General features: G+C 50.0%; 1 protein-coding gene across 1 annotated transcript in view; it reads left to right on the top strand.

Moving 5' to 3' along the window:
* The window catches only part of myofl (myoferlin like), a gene marked incomplete at both ends in the record, with an annotated part of 38,884 nt that overhangs the window by 4,083 nt on the left and 13,425 nt on the right, over positions 1-21,376 (top strand). The window contains 22 exons of the mRNA XM_084458731.1: positions 964-1,075; positions 2,230-2,326; positions 2,850-3,001; positions 3,771-3,899; positions 4,266-4,328; positions 4,545-4,595; positions 4,733-4,763; positions 4,963-5,078; positions 6,090-6,216; positions 6,314-6,417; positions 6,498-6,566; positions 7,322-7,365; positions 7,652-7,734; positions 8,025-8,063; positions 8,199-8,326; positions 10,645-10,758; positions 10,845-11,022; positions 11,772-11,896; positions 12,897-13,006; positions 13,105-13,297; positions 13,445-13,600; positions 20,283-20,414. Of these exons, the coding sequence (XP_084314857.1) occupies positions 964-1,075; positions 2,230-2,326; positions 2,850-3,001; positions 3,771-3,899; positions 4,266-4,328; positions 4,545-4,595; positions 4,733-4,763; positions 4,963-5,078; positions 6,090-6,216; positions 6,314-6,417; positions 6,498-6,566; positions 7,322-7,365; positions 7,652-7,734; positions 8,025-8,063; positions 8,199-8,326; positions 10,645-10,758; positions 10,845-11,022; positions 11,772-11,896; positions 12,897-13,006; positions 13,105-13,297; positions 13,445-13,600; positions 20,283-20,414 (2,353 nt within the window). The remainder of the gene's footprint in view (positions 1-963; positions 1,076-2,229; positions 2,327-2,849; positions 3,002-3,770; positions 3,900-4,265; positions 4,329-4,544; positions 4,596-4,732; positions 4,764-4,962; positions 5,079-6,089; positions 6,217-6,313; positions 6,418-6,497; positions 6,567-7,321; positions 7,366-7,651; positions 7,735-8,024; positions 8,064-8,198; positions 8,327-10,644; positions 10,759-10,844; positions 11,023-11,771; positions 11,897-12,896; positions 13,007-13,104; positions 13,298-13,444; positions 13,601-20,282; positions 20,415-21,376) is intronic.

Below are 21,376 nucleotides of genomic sequence, written 5' to 3' on the forward strand. Positions count from 1 at the left end.
TTTGTCAGCGTGACAACTTACTGTATACAGATTAATATCTGTTCAACACTGAGGCAGAATGTTGTCAGTAGTCCTTACATCAGTAGTCCTTACATCAGTAGTCCTCACATCAGTAGACTTACATCAGTAGTCCTTACATCAGTAGTCCTGACATCAGTAGTCCTCACATCAGTAGACTTACATCAGTAGTCCTTACATCAGTAGTCCTTACATCATTCTGCAATACCTCTCTGTTTGTTTTCTTTCCAATGCAACCACAGTCCCTCAGTGGTACAGTATGAACTATAGTATATTTCCAATGCTGCAAGGTTTGATTTGTTGTAACCATCGTTGTTCTGGGTTACGGCCTCACGACTGAAATGAACAGATATTGTATGAAGCAATGCACTGTGACTATTAGTCACAACTCCATACAGCACATCTCCATTTCCCCTTTACATGGAGGTCACATTAGTCACATTAGGTTCTGCTTAGCTGCAGAATTCTAATGCTAAGCAGAATTCAACTTGCTTAAACTTACACAGTACCCAGCTGGACCAGTATAGGGGTTAATTGCCTTGCTCAAGAGCACAATGGCAGTGATAGTTACATGGGCTAGTGAAATCAGCGTGTGTGGCAGCCAGAACACAACCACGAAACATTTCCCCGGACAAAGCGGTGAGTCAGTGACCTGCTGCTGGGTTATGTTCAGCGTTTGTTATAAAACAAGATGTGAAAAAGAGAAGTGGGCACTATGACCAATGATATTAGGAGAAATACACAATGGAACAGAAAAGGTGAGGGTTCCTACAGCATGGAGAACATAATGCATTACCCAGATAACACATCTAAACATCCAGCTGTCCTCTACCAACAACATCAACAACAACTCCTTCCTTAGAGATGACCGTGTGTTAGGAATGTCCGTTTTCTGAGCAACAGCAACGCTGATGTAACTTTGAATGAATGTCATCTGATTTCCAGATTCATCGGCTCAGCCACGGTGTTTCTGAGAGAGCTGGTCAGTGAGACCATCCCGTCTGGTCTCCCCTGCATGAACGTACCTCTGGTCAACGAGAAACAACAGCCCACTGGGGTGAGATACAGAGTTCCCACACATCCAGTCCAGCCAGAAAGTCTGCACAACCCTTTCACCTTCTCTACGTACGTTACAGCTCCGTGTACTTGGCTGCATTCGTCTTTCCCTCTATCAGGACTAGTCGCCCGCTGCTGAAAAACATCCCCACATGATGCTGCCACCTCCATGCTTCACTGTAGGGATGGTATTAGCCCGGTGATGAGCGGTGCCTGGTTTCCTGTAGGCGTGGTGCTTGGTATTCAGGTCAAAAAGTTCAATTTTGGTTTCATCAGACCAGAGAATCTTGATTCTCATGGTTTGAGAGTCCTCTAGGTGCCTTTTGGCAACTCCAAGCGGGCTTTCATGTGCCTTTTACTAAGGAGTGTCTTCCATCTGGCCACTCTACCATAAAGGCCTGATTGTTGTAGTGCAGCCTGGATGGTTGATCTTCTGAAGGGTTCTCCAATTTCCACAAGGATACGCTGGAGCTCGGTCAATGACCCTCGGGTTCCTGCTCACCTCCCTGGCCAAAGCCCGTCTTCCCCAATTGCTTTTGGCCGGGCGACCAGGTCTAGGAAAAGTCTTGGTAGTTCCAAAAGTCTTCCATTTATGAATGATGGTGGCCACTGTGTTCTTTTGGACTTGTAAAGCTGCAGAAATGTTTCCGTACCCTTCTCCAGATCTATGTCTTGGCACAATCTTGTTTCTGAGGTCTGCAGTTAATTCTTTGACCCCATAGCTTGGAGTTTGCTCTGACATGTACTGTCAATTGTGGGACCTTATATAGGCAGGTGTTGGCAGTCCCCAATCATATCCAATCAGTTGAATTTACTACAGGTGAACTCCAATTAAGTTGTAGAAACATCTCCTGCAGTTTCAATGGAAACAAAATGCACCTCAGCTCATTTTTGGGTGTCATATCAAAGGGTGTGCACACTTGTGTACAAAACTGTTTTCATTTTGTCATTATGGGCTAATTTGTGTAGAATCTTGAGAGGAAATGATCTCAATCTATTGGAGAAGGAGAAGGTGAAAGGTGTGTTCAGACTTTCCGGCCTGGTTGTCCTGTACCTGTACATTACTGTGGTACTACTCTCCAATATTCAATCACTCAGTTATTAACTACAGATATGAGACATACGTATGTGTCAAAGGAACATCTTTTATTTCAGGCAACCATTAACCTGATGATAAGATATGAAACACCTGAATCCGCCACCCCTAACCTAAATGACCAGACGGATGGAGGCGTGTTTTTTGGGGATGCCGGTATGTTATTGTGGGGAGCAGCGCTCCATTCACTCATTCACCCAGTGAAGGGCTGCAGCTTGCTGTTTATGGAAATTAATCTGGTGAACAAGATGAAAACATATTTAGACCTACACACAGCAAATCAACAAGATGAAAACACATTTAGACCTACACACAGCAAATCAACAAGATGAAAACATATTTAGACCTACACACAGCAAATCAACAAGATGAAAACACATTTAGACCTACACACAGCAAATCAACAAGATGAAAACACATTTACACCTACACACAGCAAATCAACAAGATGAAAACATATTTAGACCTACACACAGCAAATCAACAAGATGAAAACATATTTAGACCTACACACAGCAAATCAACAAAATGAAAACACACATTTAGACCTACACACAGCAAATCAACAAGATGAAAACACACATTTAGACCTACAATGTGAGAATACTGGATATTGCACCAGACGGACAGAACACTGCACACTTGTGATCATCCTCTTGGGGGTGTTCTGGCTTCACAGGTGAGGGAGAGGAGGGGGAGGAGGATGTGGGTGGAGAGGGGCAGCAGGTGGGGACACCCCCCCAATCTGCCCCCGGGCAGCCCTCCCCCAGGCACGCCAGCATCCGCTGCAGGAGACAAAGAACCCTGGCCAACAAGCTCCAGGACTTCCAGGTAGATACATTAGATTACAGTACGTCCAGGAAAAGCATGTCTGACCGGGGGAATGTATCAGGAGACGGGTTTAGTGAGTGAGTTTGCTAACCCTTAGATGTCTCTCTATTTTACCATGTTTCATACAGTATCTCATTTTTTTAATGAATTGCTATTTTGTTTTTGTTTTCTTTCATTGTATTGTTATATTTTATTGTATTTGGAATTATTGTATAGGCCCTGTGAAGCGCCTCATATGGCAACTTTGCACGGAAGGTGCTATATAAATAGATTTAAGAATTTAATTTAATCTCTTGAACTCAGAGTTTTCACTAAACCTGCTTTCTGGAATACAGCTTCTTCTGTAGGTCATTTTTAATTATTCTTTGTGAATGTCAGTAAATGAACTGTGCGAACGTACAGCATTGAATTCTCTACATGTTTGTTCAGTTTTCTCACACTGCTCTTTCTTAAAGGAGAATGTTCGTTTTTGACAACCTGGACCTTATTTACGACATATTATAAGACGTTTGACTCACCGAGATCACTTTGGTGTAATTCGGAGGCCTGTAGAAGAAATTTAAAATCCAGCGCAAGCCAGTATATCCATGTAATGGCGGCGGACGGGGCACTGAGAATGCAGCTTCTAAAAAATCTATTTTCTGCCGCGAAACGGTTCTTCTACAGGCCTCCGAATTACACCAAAGTGATCTCGGTGAGTGAAACGTCTTATAATATGCCGTAAATAAGGTCCAGGTTGTCAAAAATGAGCATCCTCCTTTACGTCCAGATCCGTGTTCGAGTTATCAAGGGTCGACAGTTGCCCGGCAACAACATCAAGCCAGTGGTGAAAGTGAGCATGTACGGGGTGACTCACAGGACGAGAATCAGACGGGGCAACAACCCGTTCTTTGATGAGGTAACCATCGTGAATTTCTCAGTGATATGGGCCGATTTTACACCTAAGTGCCATCTGTACTGAAACCACTAAGACTGAGTTTTACTACCATCTTTGCGCTTATGTACCTCTGCTTATCTTTCCCTCTTGTGAAACTGAGGGGTTTGTCCACCTCTGTAAGTGCACGTCTGCACATCATTTCCACACACTCTCAGCCAAATGCAAACGTTGATGTCATCACGTTAATATTACCAAGTTAAAGTGAAAGTAAGAGTAATTAGAGGGATGCAAGTCTGTGTTCATAGTGTGTCATTGAAAATTATATGGTATGTGTGCAGCAACTACAAACGTCACCGATTTGATAAACAATCCCAACTCTTCCCATAGATGTTCTTCTACAACGTCAACATGCTTCCCTCTGAGCTGTTTGACAAGTACATCAGTTTCCGGGTGAGTATGTCCGTCCTCGGCCTCCTGAACACAGAGCCTCTGCTCACACACAGTAATCCTTCTGTCTGCCTTCAGTCACGCTGGAAGATCCAGCTGCGCTCCAAAGCCTTGTGGTTGATGATCTACGGCCTGTAATATGGGTGTGAGGTTGTCCGCGGTTCACAGACGCAGCTGTAGCGCTGAATGTTGACCTGTCTGGCCTCTCTCCCCACGCAGGTGTATGACTCCTACTCCGTCAGAGCCGACAGTCTGATCGGGGAGTTTAAGGTGCAGTGCAGTATGGGTATTACTTTTATCCTCTCTGCTACGGATTACCGATGCATTCCTTTAAAAACACGGAGACGTGCCTGAGTGTGATTTGTGTGTTTGTGTGTATGAACTTTTTGGGCGTTTTGTTTTTTCAGCTGGATGTTGGGTACATTTACGATGAACCTGGTGAGTGCCAAGAGAACCAAGAGACTGCATATTAAATACTAACCCCAACAAACATCAACCCCTCTTTGGATATATATATTTGTGGATATCTGTATGGGTATCTGACTTACGACTGTATGCATGTGTGTGTGTGTGTGTGTGTGTGTGTGTGTGTGTGTGTGTGTGTGTGTGTGTGTCTGTGCGTGGGCATCTTCCCCAGCCCATGCCATTATGAGGAAGTGGCTTCTCCTGAGTGACCCTGATGACCCCAGCTCAGGGGCGAAAGGTTACCTACACGTCAGCATGATCGTCATGGGAGCTGGGGATGAGCAACCGGTACAACTTCCCCCCTGTAGTACTTATAACCTTACGTACTTATACTTTCCCCCTGTAGTACTTATAACCTTACGTACTTATACTTCCCCCCTGTAGTACTTATAACCTTACGTACTTATACTTCCCCCCTGTAGTACTTATAACCTTACGTACTGTACTTATACTTCCCCCCTGTAGTACTTATAACCTTACGTACTTATACTTCCCCCCTGTAGTACTTATAACCTTACGTACTTATACTTTCCCCCTGTAGTACTTATAACCTTACGTACTTATACTTCCCCCCTGTAGTACTTATAACCTTACGTACTTACTGTATACTTCCCCCCTGTAGTACTTATAACCTTACGTACTTATACTTCCCCCCTGTAGTACTTATAACCTTACGTACTTATACTTTCCCCCTGTAGTACTTATAACCTTACGTACTTATACTTTCCCCCTGTAGTACTTATAACCTTACGTACTTATACTTCCCCCCTGTAGTACTTATAACCTTACGTACTTATACTTCCCCCCTGTAGTACTTATAACCTTACGTACTTATACTTCCCCCCTGTAGTACTTATAACCTTACGTACTTATACTTCCCCCCTGTAGTACTTATAACCTTACGTACTTATACTTCCCCCCTGTAGTACTTATAACCTTACGTACTTATACTTCCCCCCTGTAGTACTTATAACCTTACGTACTTATACTTCCCCCCTGTAGTACTTATAACCTTACGTACTTATACTTCCCCCCTGTAGTACTTATAACCTTACACGTACAGTACATACTGTATTTAGCCTTTATATTACATCTCCTCCCCTCCCCCTCTCCACTCTCCTCTCCTCTCCTCTCCTCTCCTCTCCTCTCCTCTCCTCTCCTCTCCTCTCCTCTCCTCTCCTCTCCTCTCCTCCCCTATCCTCTCCTGTCCTCTCCTCCCCTCCCCTCTCTCCTCCCTCCTCTCCTCTCCTCCCCTCCCCTCTCTCCTCCCTCCTCTCCTCTCCTCTCCTCTGTGTCCAGACTGAGAGGAAGGTGCGTAACGAGGAGCAAGACGACATAGAGAGCAACCTGCTGGTCCCTGCTGGGGTCACCCTTCGAGAGGTCACCCTCAACCTCAAGGTGTACCGCGGGGAGGACATGCCTCAGAGTAGGCATCCTGGATAGACTCAACACACAAGACAACATTCTCATACTGTACACACTCTCTCTTAATTGTATTAATTGTAATTTGATCATTTCTGCAGTGGACGATGTGTTTCTGCACAGCGTTAAAAACGTGTTTGGAGTGGACGGAGAGAAGAAGAACTTGGTTGACCCGTTTCTGGAGGTCAGCTTCGCTGGCAAGAAGGTACTGTCTGTCTGAAAACACACAAGAAAAACTCTATCTGTCTTCCATGTTGATAATAACTGGTGTTGTTCTTCTTTTAGATGTACACCAAGATCATAGAGAAGAATGCCAACCCAGAGTGGAATCAACTGATCAGCCTTCAGGTCAAGGTAGAAGTGACAACACCACTGATCCTAACCCTAACCTGAACACCACTAACCCTAACCCTAACCCTAACCCTGACCTGAACACCACTAACCCTAACCCTAACCCTAACCCTGACCTGAACACTACTAACCCTAACCATAACCCTGACCTGAACACTACTGATCCTAACCCTAACCATAACCATAAACACAACCCTGACCTCAACACCACTAACCCTAACCCTAACCATAACCCTAACCATAACCCTGACCTGAACACCAGTGATCCTAACCCTTACCCTAACCATAACCATAAACACAACCCTGACCTGAACACCACTGATCCTAACCCTAACCATAACCCTGACCTGAACACCACTGATCCTAACCCTTACCCTAACCATAACCCTGACCTGAACACCACTGATCCTAACCCTTACCCTAACCATAACCCTGACCTGAACACCACTGATCCTAACCCTTACCCTAACCATAACCATAACCATAAACACAACCCTGACCTGAACACCACTAACCCTAACCATAACCATAACCCTGACCTGAACAGCACTGATCTTACCCTTACCCTAACCATAACCCTGACCTGAACACCACTGATCCTTACCCTAACCCTGACCTGAACACCACTGATCCTAACCCTAACCCTGACCTGAACACCACTGATCCTAACCCTAACCCTGACCTGAACACCACTGATCCTAACCCTAACCATAACCATAAACACAACCCTGACCTGATCTCTCTCTATCCTCTCATAGTTCCCTTCCATGTGTGAACGCATCAAGTTGACCTTTTATGACTGGTGAGATAATAGTCCTCTTCCCAATAGGCCGGCTACAAAGCATTAAAAAACATTTCACATTAATCATGAATAAAATATCACATCATCTACTAAGTGACTTGAAAAGTCAGTTAAAATTTAAAAACAAAGGTAATATCAATCTTCATATCATAAACACAACCCCTAAACACCTTTTCACCAAATAAATCTGAACTAGAAAATCCCACCCCACTTACACGTTCACCAGCTGTACATGGTGACGCCGTGCATCATGGGTAACTGGTTCACCATGCACTTGTTTTTGCAGGGATCAACTAACCAAGAATGATGCTATTGGAACCACTTTTTTGGATCTGACCAAGATAGCTTCATCTGGAGGGGAGATTGAAGGTAAGGCCTCCTCTCTCTCTGGCGCGTACTGTAGGTGGCCCCTGGGTGGGAGGTCGAGGTCGGGGCCCTCCTCTCTCTCCGGCGCGTACTGTAGGTGGCCCCTGGGTGGGAGGTCGAGGTCGGGGCCCTCCTCTCTCTCTGGCGCGTACTGTAGGTGGCCCCTGGGTGGGAGGTCGAGGTCGGGGCCCTCCTCTCTCTCTGGCGCGTACTGTAGGTGGCCCCTGGGTGGGAGGTCGAGGTCGGGGCCCTAAACAGTACGCTCTGTGTTTCTTCTGTCCCTTTTGAAACAGACACACTTGCTGAAAGTGGTAACACTCTATCCTCTGACGGTAAAACAGCACTGTCCAACAATCTTCAGTGTCTAGTTTTTAGCCTTACAGTATACTTCGAAATATGTTGGTTTGTTTGTATGTGTTTGTGTTGTACTGTTTCCAAAACACAGATTAACAGCCTTTGTTTTCTAGCGAGCACTGGCGAGTCAGAAGTGGGCTTCCTCCCTGCCTTCGGGCCCTGCTACCTCAACCTGTACGGAAGTCCCAGAGAGGGGTCCGCTGGGATGAGCGACCCCTACGAGGAGCTCAACCTCGGCAAGGTCAGAACAACCCCTGCAGTGGCTCGCCACTATTAGAACATGTTTGCTCTCAGCCTCATTAGAGTACAACCACTTCCTGTTTCCCCTGGTACTGACAGTGTGTCTGGGCCTGAGATCAGGGGTGTGGAGGCTGCCTTTCCCTCCCTTCCTCTGTGACTCACAGTAGCTGCGTTTCCATTACACTTTTTCGCAAAATAAAAGCGATATTTCTAAAAGTTTCGACAAAGTACAATTGCGACTTGCAGGTGTTTCCATTGAAAGGTGTTTTGCGCAAGAGCCGTAATTCTCGTAGTCTCGCGACGCCACACAATTCACGCAAAGCGCAACCAGGAAGTAAACCGTGGATGTATTAAGTAAACAAACCGTTGTAATATTTGAACTTTATTTTAGCTTTCCCCTCAGCTCCGCTCTTAAACAGCGCATGTTTCTCGTATCGTTGCTTTAGGGTCTTCCACTTGCTCCGGGCATATCGGGTCATTTTTTGAAGACAAATCACATGACCCCTACCTCTTCTTCTCCTGCCTAAATTCGAAAAAAGTGTTTCCATTACGCTTTTGCGATATACTTCTATATCGAAACTTCTGAAAAACCACCTCATGAGAGCGTAAAAACATTTTATCGAAATTTGAGAGGTTTTTCGAAATGTAGGTGTTTCCATTACCAATTTTGTTGCGATATTTAGGTTTAACGCAATTCTAGGTGTAATGGAAACACGACTACTCTATCTCCTTTGTGTAGCCAATGCAGGCCATTTTGAGACGAGCTCAAAAGTTCTTAATATCCACGTATCGACTCGATTTCATTCAAACTGGCCGTGCACATCCATTCTGTTGTTTAGCCACTTAGGCTAGACTAGGCTAGTTAAAAAAAAAAAATAGCAGTCACAAAACACAGTGGAATTCATTTCAATATATTTTCAAACAAATGATTCTTCCAGAACGTAAAACACATGAATCTGCTTTGTTTTTTTTGCTTTCACCTAGTTTGTGTCAACTCACCTCTGAAATCACCACTTGATCAAGAAGACGCAATACACATGCTTTTAATGGTCTTCTTTAATAATTGGTGATGTGAGGTTAATAATAATTAGGCCTAGGCCTACATATTTTTGTGTTTTCTAAAAGACAGGTTAATCAGGGGCCCATTTGAAAGGAAAATAACCCACAGGAATAAAGTGAATCTACTGTAAACCCCTGGTTTTTGTGGTTAAATGTATTGTGGGTACAACTTCATACTCTCATACCCTGGCCTAGTTAGCTATCCTCTATATAAAACATTTATTGTGACCGTAGACCATAGATCACAGAAACCATGTGACCAGTAGAAACCATTTATCTAGGCCACCAGGGCTCGGTGTTTTATTGTGAATCAGTAGAACTGGAACAGTGACTCTATTAACAGCACCAGTCACATCAATAGCTGATGATGTTCTTACCTTGACACTAACTGTTTTCTCACACATACATGCGCAAACCTCTGTATCTCTGTCTATATATATTTTCCTCTGACACCGTCAGCCTGACAGCATTCATATTTGCAGACCTGCAAACTTGTCACCTTTTGGCTACAGTCACCTTTTTTATGTTTTTATTTTTTATTTTTTTCAATTTTATTTGGAAGGGATCATGTGCAATAAAACATAAATGTAAAAACATTTGATGCATCGCACCAGAGTTAGCCTTAGGCTAATTTGCATCTGCAGTCCCTGTAAACAGGTAACAGATAAAAACAACAAACATAATAAGTAAAACAAAGTACAATACAGATGACTTAGCATTACATTAAGACACTCACTCTTTCACATTCATCAGTCATAGCAGCACGTCCATGGTAACGTCCATGGTTAACCATGGTAGTTTCATTGAATCTAGAGGGTTTTAGTTTTGTATGTCATCACCTTTTTCACTACTCCAGAGTTTGCAGGTCTGTATTTGGCACGGGTACTGGCAGGGGTTCCGGTGGTAATTAGGTTCAAATTAGGTCATTAGGGCAGACTAAATGGCCAATTAGTGATTGTGTGCTTCAATGGGTATCAGAAGTACAGTTATACTTATTTTACAGTACTGTACCACAGAAAATCAAGAGAAATGCATCATGGGTGGGGGCACAGCATGTTTACTGTTGCATCTGACTTCTTATAAAACTAAAACTTGCCCTTTAAACAGATTTCTGAAAACTGAAATCAAATAAGAAACCACCTTTGTGATAAACGAAAATTAAAACAAAACTACATTTACGGCACAAAGCAAGCTAGAACAAAATCAATGTAAGCGGCGTGGGTGTACAGTACAGTAGCTGATTGTGGCTGTGTGTTGCAGGGGGAGGGCGTGGCATACAGAGGCCGGGTCCTCATCGAGCTGTCCACTGAGCTGGACGGCAGAGCTGACAAGAAGCTGGAGGACATCTCCAGTGATGACATCCTGGTGGCGCAGGTACAGACCCTTACCCGTAGCCAATCACCGTCTCCTGGAATGAACACACAGCCGCTGACCTCTGACCCTTGTCTGTCGCTGGGCAGAAGTACCAGCAGAGGAGGAAGTACTCCTTGTGCGCCATCTTCCACAACACCTGCATGCTCCAGGAGCCAGGAGAGCCAATCCAGTTCGAGGTCAGCATCGGCAACTACGGCAACAAGCTGGACTCCACCTGCAAACCGCTGGCGTCTACGACCCAGTACAGCTATGCTGTGTTCGACGGTGAGCCAATCGGCATCGAGGAGTGTTCAATCAACCACACCCAACCTCTGGGTTTTACAGTGAAATGAAAGAAAAGTGTGTGTGTCTGTGTGTGTGTGTGTGTGTGTGTGTGTGTTGGGGGGGGGTCAGAAGAAACTAGAATGACTAGAATGAATCATGAACATTGTTCTGTGTTATGCTTTACAAACTGAGGTACAGTATGGCTAGAGTTAGACTCACCTGCTTCCTGTGTCCGTGTCCTATAGGTAACCAGAACTACTACTTGTCCTATAGGTAACTAGTACTACTACTTGTCCTATAGGTAACCAGTACTACTACTTGTCCTATAGGTAACCAGTACTACTGCTTGTCCTATAGGTAACCAGTACTACTACTTGTCCTATAGGTAACCAGAACTACTACTTGTCCTATAGGTAACTAGTACTACTACTTGTCCTATAGGTAACCAGTACTACTACTTGTCCTATAGGTAACCAGTACTACTACTTGTCCTATAGGTAACCAGAACTACTACTTGTCCTATAGGTAACCAGTACTACTACTTGTCCTATAGGTAACCAGAACTACTACTTGTCCTATAGGTAACCAGTACTACTACTTGTCCTATAGGTAACCAGTACTACTACTTGTCCTATAGGTAACCAGAACTACTACTTGTCCTATAGGTAACCAGTACTACTACTTGTCCTATAGGTAACCAGTACTACTACTTGTCCTATAGGTAACCAGTACTATTACTTGCCCTATAGGTAACCAGTACTACTACTTGCCCTGGGCTGACACCAAGCCTGTGGTGATCCTCACCTCCTACTGGGAGGACATCAGCCACCGCCTGGAGTCTGTCAACATCCTCCTGTTCATCGCCGAGAGACTGGTGAGGAAGGCTGTATTCATTAAACACCTCATTTGGCTTTTCATTGTCCCCTACCCGAAGAAATCGTGGGTGGGAGGGTATTGGATTATACTTTCCAGCTCCATGAGGCACGGACGAGGTTGCACATGATACTGACCCTTTTATTTTTTAGCGTTAAATTGAGAATGTACATCTGGTGTCTATGAAACAAAAAATTATAGCCTGCAAGTTATTGCGGCTTAAATATGTTATAAATTATGTTGCTTAAACAACAAGATATGCGCCTTAAATATGGCCATGGTTGGGCCGGTGCCGGCTCATCGCCATCGGTAACGGAAGGGTTGTCCATGGTGACGTAGCAAATGTTCTGTGTTTATGTGGACCACACTGGCGCTACCTTCGTTGGAGCAAGCAAGACTCACCCACCCTGTGAAACATTTGAGTGCTACCAGGGCAAGCCAAGCAGAGGCAGCGGTGGCTTGTCATGTCATGTCATGATGTCACGCCTTCAAAGCAGGGTGGAAGAAAAAGGGACAGTAGCAAAGATGGTTCTGGTACAAGAATACAATAATGGTAAAATACAATTTATTATGAAAAAAAAATAAAATAATAATTTCATGTTACTGCCCAAAAATGTAGTTTGTAAATTGAGTAGTTAAACTACAAAAATTACCCAAAAAGTAGTTGAAATACTTGACGCAGCACAAAATATGAAGGGAGTTTAACTACCAGTAAGTGTATGTAGTTAAGCTATGTAGTTCAACTACATGTACTGTAGTTGAAGTCTCCCCAACACGGCCAACTTGTCTATTCTACGTTCAACCGTGCTATCGGGTTAAAACATTTTACTGTAACGCGACAAAACGTGACAAAAATATTTGGTTATTTGATTGCAATTTCAATGCATATCCGCATTCTGCCGATTCATATTGTCCTCCATAACTTCCATAGTGTGGAAGATGCCATTTTGGAAGGCATAGAAAGATACCTAGCCCTTCAATTTCACATCATCTCTCTGCAGGAGTCCAACCTGACCTCTCTGAAAACCGCCTTCATCGCCAAGGCCTCCGAAGCTCGTCTAACTGAGATCTGGCTCAAACTCATCAACCGCCTGATTGAGGACCTGAGCACGTAGGATCTTTCTCTAGTATTCTCTGACTTTTAACTGAGGCTCCAGGCTAGTGTCAGTATTTCTGCGGCTGACAGCGTGCTGTGGCTTGTTCCGGTAGTTACCAGTTGCCAGACCTGGAGGGGAAGCACAACCTGACGGCGCTGGACCTCCAGACCAGGAAGCTGCGCGATGCGGCCGTGGCCGCCATCAGCCAGACGGCCAGGTCCGTAAAGGAGAAGGCCACCGACATCAAAGCCACGCTTGGTGACATCGAGGACTGGCTGGACAGGCTCATGCAGCTGGCAGAGGAGGTCCGGAGACTCACACTCATCACTTCTGTCATTCTCCTCTCTGCCCCGAAGCACACTGTCTCTCACCTTCCCTCTCTCTCTCTCTCTCTCTCTCCCTCTCTCTCTCTCCCTCTCTCTCTCTCTCTCTCTCTCTTTCTCTGCCCGCAGCCCCAGAACAGTATGCCAGATGTGATCATCTGGATGCTGCGAGGAGAGAAGAGGCTGGCCTACGCCCGTGTCCCAGCCAATCAGATCCTCTACTCCCCTGACACCGAGCAGGCCTGTGGGAAGTACTGTGGCCACACACAGACCATCTTCATGCAGGTACTGTGATGAAGTCAACAACAGACTCTTTGTGAGGGTTTGGTTTTGGGACCCAGGCGCAACAGGAAAGGAGGAGGCAAGGAACGGTAAAGCCCGGAGGGGCGATTTAATAAGATCAAAAAGGGGGATGTGGTAGTCGTACAGCCGATGGTCAGGCAGGAGCGTGGTAGTCGTACAGGCGATGGTCAGGCAGGAGCGGGGTTGTCGTACAGGCGATGGTCAGGCAGGAGCGGGGTTGTCGTACAGGCGATGGTCAGGCAGGAGCGGGGTTGTCGTACAGGCGATGTTCAGGCAGGAGCGGGGTTGTCGTACAGGCGATGGTCAGGCAGGAGCGTTGTCGTACAGGCGATGTTCAGGCAGGAGCGGGGTTGTCGTACAGGCGATGGTCAGGCAGGAGCGGGGTCGTACAGGCGGTGGTCAGGCAGGAGCGGGGTAATCGTACAGACGTGGGTCAGGCAGGAACTGGAGAGATGAGGAGGGGAGGCAGGGTGAGTGAGAGTAATCACAAACGGGGAACGGGAAAAAACACTACAAAATACGGGTAAGGAGATTGTAGGCTAGGCTATACTTTACCACAAGAGTATTATGGTAAGATCTGGCGATGAGTGGAGTGTAGACCAGGTTCTTGTAGAGGTTGAAGGTGATTGCAGAACGAGGGACAGGTGTGGTGATGATAATTGGAAACCGGTGAGTAGAGCCGCGCCAGCGTCATCGTCGGAGACGAGCGCGCCGTTCTTGTCTTTGCGCACGGGCCGATGTGCTGGGCATGTCGGGATCCGATTCTTCGTCACCGGAGAGGGAGGAGACTGCCGAGTCCGCGGAGCTGGCCGGAGACGGGGAACGCCCGGCAGTGGGGGGAAACTCCGGAGAGCCAGAGCGTTGTATGCCCGGGCTGATGCGACGTGCGGTAGAGCGCGTAGGACGCCCCGAGCGCGCAGCGGGCCCAGAGGGGAGAGAGGGAGACGGTTGTGGAGGCGAGGGCATGCGAGCCGTAACAGGACCCCCCCCCCGAGGGGAGCCACCTGGCGACCGACCGGGGGCGTCAGGATGTGCCCTGTAGAAGTCCCGGAGGAGAGACGGGTCCATAATGAGCTGCCTGGAGATCCAGCTGCACTCCTCGGGGCCGTACCCCTCCCAATCCACCAGGTATTGGAACCCCCGACCCCGGCGGCGCACCTTCAGCAGCCGCCGAACCGTCCACTGGGGATGCCCGTCGACCATCTGGGGAGGCGGAGGAGCTGGGGCAGAAGGCATGAGAGGACTCGAGGAGACAGGTTTGATCTTGGACACATGGAATACAGGGTGTACCCGCATGGAAGCAGGGAGCTTAAGACGTACCGCAGCCGGGTTCAGGACACGGTCGATCTCGAAGGGCCCAACGAAGCGCGGAGCCAGCTTCCTGGAGGGGACCTGGAGCGGAAGATCAGCGGTGGAGAGGTAGACCCGTTGACCGGGCCGATACGCCGGAGCAGGAGTGCGGCGGCGGTTGGCACCGCGGCAGGAGCGCTCGTTGGAGCGGAGCAGGGCCCTGCGGACCTCCCTCCAGACACGGCGACAGCGGCTGAGGTGGGCCTGGACGGAGGGGACGGAGGCCTCCGACTCCTGGAGAGAGAACAGCGGGGGCTGGTACCCGAGGGATGACTCGAACGGAGACCTGCCAGTGGCAGCGCTGGTCAGGGCATTGAGGGAGTATTCGACCCAGGGCAGGTCCTTGCTCCAGGAGGTGGGGTGGAAAGCCGACACACAGCGGAGAGCGGACTCCAGGCTCTGGTTGGCCCGTTCGGCTTGGCCGTTGGTCTGCGGGTGGTAGCCAGAGGAGAGGCTGATGGTGGCGCCTATCTCCTTGCAGAAGGCCCTCCAGACTTGGGAGGTGAATTGAGGCCCACGGTCCGAGACAATGTCTCCGGGGAGACCGTGGAGCCGGTAGACATGCTGGACGAGGAGCTCAGCGGTCTCCGCAGAGGACGGGAGCTTGGGGAGCGCCACCAGATGGACCGCCTTGGAGAACCGGTCCACCACGGTGAGGATGACCGTGTTGCCCCTGGAGGGGGGAAGACCGGTGATGAAGTCCAGGGCGATGTGGGACCAGGGACGGCTGGGGACCGGGAGAGGACGCAGAAGGCCAGCCGGGGGCTGGTGGGACGCCTTGCTGCGGGAGCAGACGGGACAGGCGACCACAAACTCCCGGACGTCGGACCTCATGGAGGGCCACCAGAACCGTCGGCTCAGGAAGGAGAGGGTGCGGTGAACCCCGGGATGGCACGCAAACCGGCTGGCATGGCCCCACTGGAGCACCCGGGACCGGACCGAGTCCGGCACGAAGAGCCGGCGAGGAGGAACGTTGGCCGGACTGGGTTGGGCGCGTTGGGCCTGCCTCACCACCGCCTCAATGTTCATAGTGATCACCCCTACGACACGCGAGGTCGGCAGGATGGTCTCAGGCTCCGCGGGGGGCGCCTCGGGCGCGTGGAGGCGGGACAGCGCGTCGGCCTTGGCGTTGCGGGAGCCGGGCCGGAAGGTGAGGGTAAAGTCGAACCTCCCTAGGAACTGCGACCACCGCGCCTGGCGGGAGTTGAGGCGCTTGGCCGCCCGGATGAAGGTCAGGTTCTTGTGGTCCGACCAGACGAGGGTGGTGTGTTCCGCGCCCTCAAGCCAATGGCGCCACTCCTCCAAGGCCCCCACCACCGCCAACAACTCCCTGTTCCCGATGTCGTAATTCACCTCAGCCGGGGTGAACCGGCGGGAGAGGAAGGCACAGGGGTGCAACTTCTGGTCCTCCACTGACCGCTGGGACAGAACAGCACCGATGCCGGTGTCCGATGCGTCCACCTCGACCACGAACTGCCTGGAGGGGTCAGGATGGAGAAGGACCGGAGCGGTGGTGAAGCGCTCCTTGAGCGCAGAGAAGGCGGCGCTGGCAGCCGGTGTCCAGATGAACGGACGCAGGGATGAGGTGAGGTGGGTGAGGGGAGCTGCTACCCGGCTGTAGTCCCGTATGAAACGGCGGTAAAAGTTAGCGAAGCCAAGGAAGCTCTGGAGTGGCCTCCGGGTAGAGGGTTGAGGCCATTCGACCACGGTCTTGATTTTGCGGGGGTCGGGTCGCGTCAGGCCTCCCTCCACAATGAGCCCCAGGAACTCCACTGACGCGGAGTGAAAGGTGCACTTCTCCGCCTTGATGTATAGGCGGTTCTCCCGGAGACGCTGGATTACCATGCGGACGTGTTGGACGTGCTCCTCAGCGCTCCTGGAGAACACAAGGATGTCGTCCAGGTAGAGAACCACAAATACGTCCAGCATGTCCCTGAGCACGTCGTTCATCAGGGCCTGGAAGACGGCGGGGGCGTTGGTGAGGCCGAAGGGCATGACGAGGTATTCGTAGTGGCCACGGGAGGTCTTGAAGGCGGTCTTCCATTCGTCCCCCTCACGGATACGCACCAGGTGATAAGCGTTTCTGAGGTCCAACTTGGTGAAGATGGTGGCACCGGTGAGGGGTTCAAAATTGGAGCTCATGAGGGGGAGTGGGTATTTATTCTTCACCGTGATGTTGTTGAGCAGCCTGTAGTCGATGCACGGCCTCAGGTCTCCTCCCTTCTTCTTTACAAAGAAGAACCCCGCTGCCACCTGGGAACGAGATGGTCGGATGAGGCCCTCGGCCAAGCACTCGGAGATGTAGGTGTCCATGGCAGCTTTCTCCGGGAGGGAGAGGTTGTAGAGACGACTGGCTGGGAGAGGGGCGCCAGGGTGGAGCTCGATGGCGCAGTCGTAGGGTCGATGAGGGGGAAGTGTGCGGGCGCGCTCCTTACTGAAGGCCTCCCCGAGGTCGTGGTACATCAAAGGGACCGTGGAGAGGTCAGGAGGAGCGGGACGGGGCCGGTCAACCCGAGTGGAGGTCTGAGCAGCTCGGAGGCAGCGGGCGTGGCAGGTGGTGCTCCAGCTGAGGATGCGCCCCGAGCTCCAGCAGACATGAGGGGTATGGAGTTCCAGCCAGGGCCTCCCTAAGATGAACGGAGCGTCGGGAGAGTGGATGACGAAGGGGCGGACGTTCTCCACGTGGTTACCCGAGACTGTGAGAGTGAGGGGCAGGGTCCGGTGCGTGATGGGACCCATGGGATGGCCATCCAGGGCGAAAGCCGAGAGGGGCCTCTCCAGAGGGGAGAGAGGGAGCGCCGCTTTGTGGGCGAACTTGACGTCCACGAAGTTCTCGTCGGCACCGGAGTCGATGAGGACAGGGACGGAGAGCGTGTGCCCCTGCCAGGCGAGGGTGACAGTGAACCTGGCGGCACGGGTCCGGGATAGAGGATGGATGAGCCGGCTTACTCGGTACCCCCTGGTGAGTGAGCCTACTCTTTTTGCCGCCCTGGGAGGTGCAGAGGAACAGGAGTCGACGGCGTGCGCTGGGCTAGCGCAGTATATGCATAGTCCGTTCTGTTCCCGGTGCTCACGCTCTGCAGGGGTCAGTCGGGTCCAACCCAGTTGCATGGGTTCCTCTCCAGCGGTGTTTGGGGGGGCGAGGGAGGCCGGGGCAGGCCGAGAGAGGCCGGCAGAGGGGGGCGGAGACGGTCTGGGTGCGCTGTGGTGTTGGTGCGCCCGCTCGCGCCTGCGTTCCCGGTGGCGCTCGTCTATGGCTATGGAGAGGGAGACGAGTTGGTTCAGGGTCGCTGGTCTGTCTCCTCCAGCCAGGCTGTCCTTCATGGCGTCCCCCAGACCCCGTCGGAAGGCGCTGTATAGGGCAGACTCGTTCCAGGAGCAACGGGCAGCGAGGATGCGGAACTCCGTGGCGTAGTCCGCTACTGAGCTGGAACCCTGGGTGAGGGCGGAGAGAGCAGCGTCCGCGTCCTGTCCGTGGACGTCGTGGTCGAACACAGTCCTGAATTCTGCCACGAAGGCAGTGTAGTCCTGCATGTAGGCAGCTGCGCCCTCGCGACCCGCCATGACCCAGCGGCGAGCCCGTCCCGTGGTCAGGTTGGCAATGTAGGCTATCCGAGCCGACGCAGTGGAGTACATGCTTGGCTGGAGGTCAAACACGTACTCACACTGCATGAGGAACTCCCGGCAGAGGGTGAACGTCCCGTCGTAGAGGGCCGGGGAGGCGAGATGGGGCTCCCGGTTTGGTGGAGCGGTGGGGTTCAGGAACGGAGCCAGGCGGGCACTGACCGCGGTGACCTGGTCGGACAGGGTGCAGACCAGAGTAGCGAGGCCCCTCAGTCGCTCGTCCTGGGCGTGCTGTTGGGCGGATACCTGCTGCAGTTGCTCAGCTTGGGTCCGTGGGAGGGCTTGGAGTAGTCCGGGAGGTGCAGGTCTCTCCTCCATGTTGGCTGGGTCCAAACTGGCCAGATCTTACTGTGAGGGTTTGGTTTTGGGACCCAGGCGCAACAGGAAAGGAGGAGGCAAGGAACGGTAAAGCCCGGAGGGGCGATTTAATAAGATCAAAAAGGGGGATGTGGTAGTCGTACAGCCGATGGTCAGGCAGGAGCGTGGTAGTCGTACAGGCGATGGTCAGGCAGGAGCGGGGTTGTCGTACAGGCGATGGTCAGGCAGGAGCGGGGTTGTCGTACAGGCGATGGTCAGGCAGGAGCGGGGTTGTCGTACAGGCGATGTTCAGGCAGGAGCGGGGTTGTCGTACAGGCGATGGTCAGGCAGGAGCGTTGTCGTACAGGCGATGTTCAGGCAGGAGCGGGGTTGTCGTACAGGCGATGGTCAGGCAGGAGCGGGGTCGTACAGGCGGTGGTCAGGCAGGAGCGGGGTAATCGTACAGACGTGGGTCAGGCAGGAACTGGAGAGATGAGGAGGGGAGGCAGGGTGAGTGAGAGTAATCACAAACGGGGAACGGGAAAAAACACTACAAAATACGGGTAAGGAGATTGTAGGCTAGGCTATACTTTACCACAAGAGTATTATGGTAAGATCTGGCGATGAGTGGAGTGTAGACCAGGTTCTTGTAGAGGTTGAAGGTGATTGCAGAACGAGGGACAGGTGTGGTGATGATAATTGGAAACCGGTGAGTAGAGCCGCGCCAGCGTCATCGTCGGAGACGAGCGCGCCGTTCTTGTCTTTGCGCACGGGCCGATGTGCTGGGCATGTCGGGATCCGATTCTTCGTCACCGGAGAGGGAGGAGACTGCCGAGTCCGCGGAGCTGGCCGGAGACGGGGAACGCCCGGCAGTGGGGGGAAACTCCGGAGAGCCAGAGCGTTGTATGCCCGGGCTGATGCGACGTGCGGTAGAGCGCGTAGGACGCCCCGAGCGCGCAGCGGGCCCAGAGGGGAGAGAGGGAGACGGTTGTGGAGGCGAGGGCATGCGAGCCGTAACACTCTTCCCAGAGACGGTTACACTAAAAGACATCCAATAAGGAGCCAGAATGAATGTTTTTTTTAACGTTCAGATATTGAACCCGTTCTGCACGTCCACAGACGTCTTAGAGGGGTCCAAGCCAGACGTTTGAATATTGAGGGGTCCAGCAGACGTACAAATAGGGTTCTGGACCGACGGACGTTATTAAGACATGATCTGAACGTCTCCCTGACGTGTGTTTGCTGGGTAGTGTCAGTGACATTACTTCCCCGAGGGGAAATTGCACAGAATGTAGTGCTTAGTTGTCACACGTTGACATTCTTGTTAAGTTATCCAGTAAAACCTCCAGCGTGATTAGTTTTATCCCATGACATACCGTATTTTTTTTACCAGTATCCCATGGACAAAAACAAAGGTGTGAAGATCCCAGCTCTCCTGCGGGTCAACATGTGGCTGGGGCTCTCCACTCATGAGGAGAAGTTCAACAGATTCTCCGAAGGGACCTACAGTGTGTTCGCTGAACTGGTAACCATACATTTTCTGGCACTTGTTTTTATGACACGAGCTGTGGTCTGTATGCTACAGATTCAGGTCAGTCATGGACATGCACGGTACGTGAGAGTCAAGGTACATTACGTGAGGCTTATCCTCAGATATTGAGGATATTTATTGTCCTCATAGGGGTATATTCACATTGTATGCCTATTTGTACCGAGTATTGTATTTGAACTGAATTATGTTTGTATGGATGCACAAGGGCACTTTTATGTACTAACACTTTGTATCTGTAGAATGTATATGAATGCTTGCTTTTTTCTTTTATGGCTGCAGCATGAGTAAAAGCCCAAGTCAAATTTTCCATTCGTGGAACATTAAAGTTGATCTTGAATCTTGAGGCGCTGACGCAGTACGCTGCACAAGCACACCAGTAACGCTTCACGAATTTGCAGGTCGAGGTCACTAACGGGCAGAACAAAAAGTAGACGGCGAAAATAGAGTGTGGTAAATCTGAAAACAATGAAAACTCCCGCACAACCAGCATAGATGGTGCACATCACCATCACGTGTTAAAGGTAAACACAACACACTCGAGAGAGATAGAGACACGTGTCATCCTATCAAAGAGTCTCAGTAGGCACGAGAGCGCAGCTCGAGATAACAAGCAAATAACAAGCTTTAGTGGTGATGATAAACCATAATAAATACAGGACACGTGACAATGTGAAGTGGACTACACTAGAGACACCCAATAAAATAGCTTACCACCCATGACATCTTCCTGGTGGCATGGACGTTGGAACATTTTAATTCCTGCATTCTGGTGAATTTTCAATACACTAATTTGTGCTGGATTAGTTTGTCTGTTTAAGGGCAGGCATTCCGTTTGCCACAAAATATTCTGTGGTTGCATATTCATATTTTGGAAGTAAAGAAAATGCCTAGTGCTGAAGAAAATCCAAAGTCATTTGGCAAATCATAGGCCCTTG

The sequence above is a fragment of the Borostomias antarcticus genome, assembly GCF_949987555.1.
Source record: "Borostomias antarcticus genome assembly, chromosome: 25".
Taxonomy (NCBI): domain Eukaryota; kingdom Metazoa; phylum Chordata; class Actinopteri; order Stomiiformes; family Stomiidae; genus Borostomias; species Borostomias antarcticus.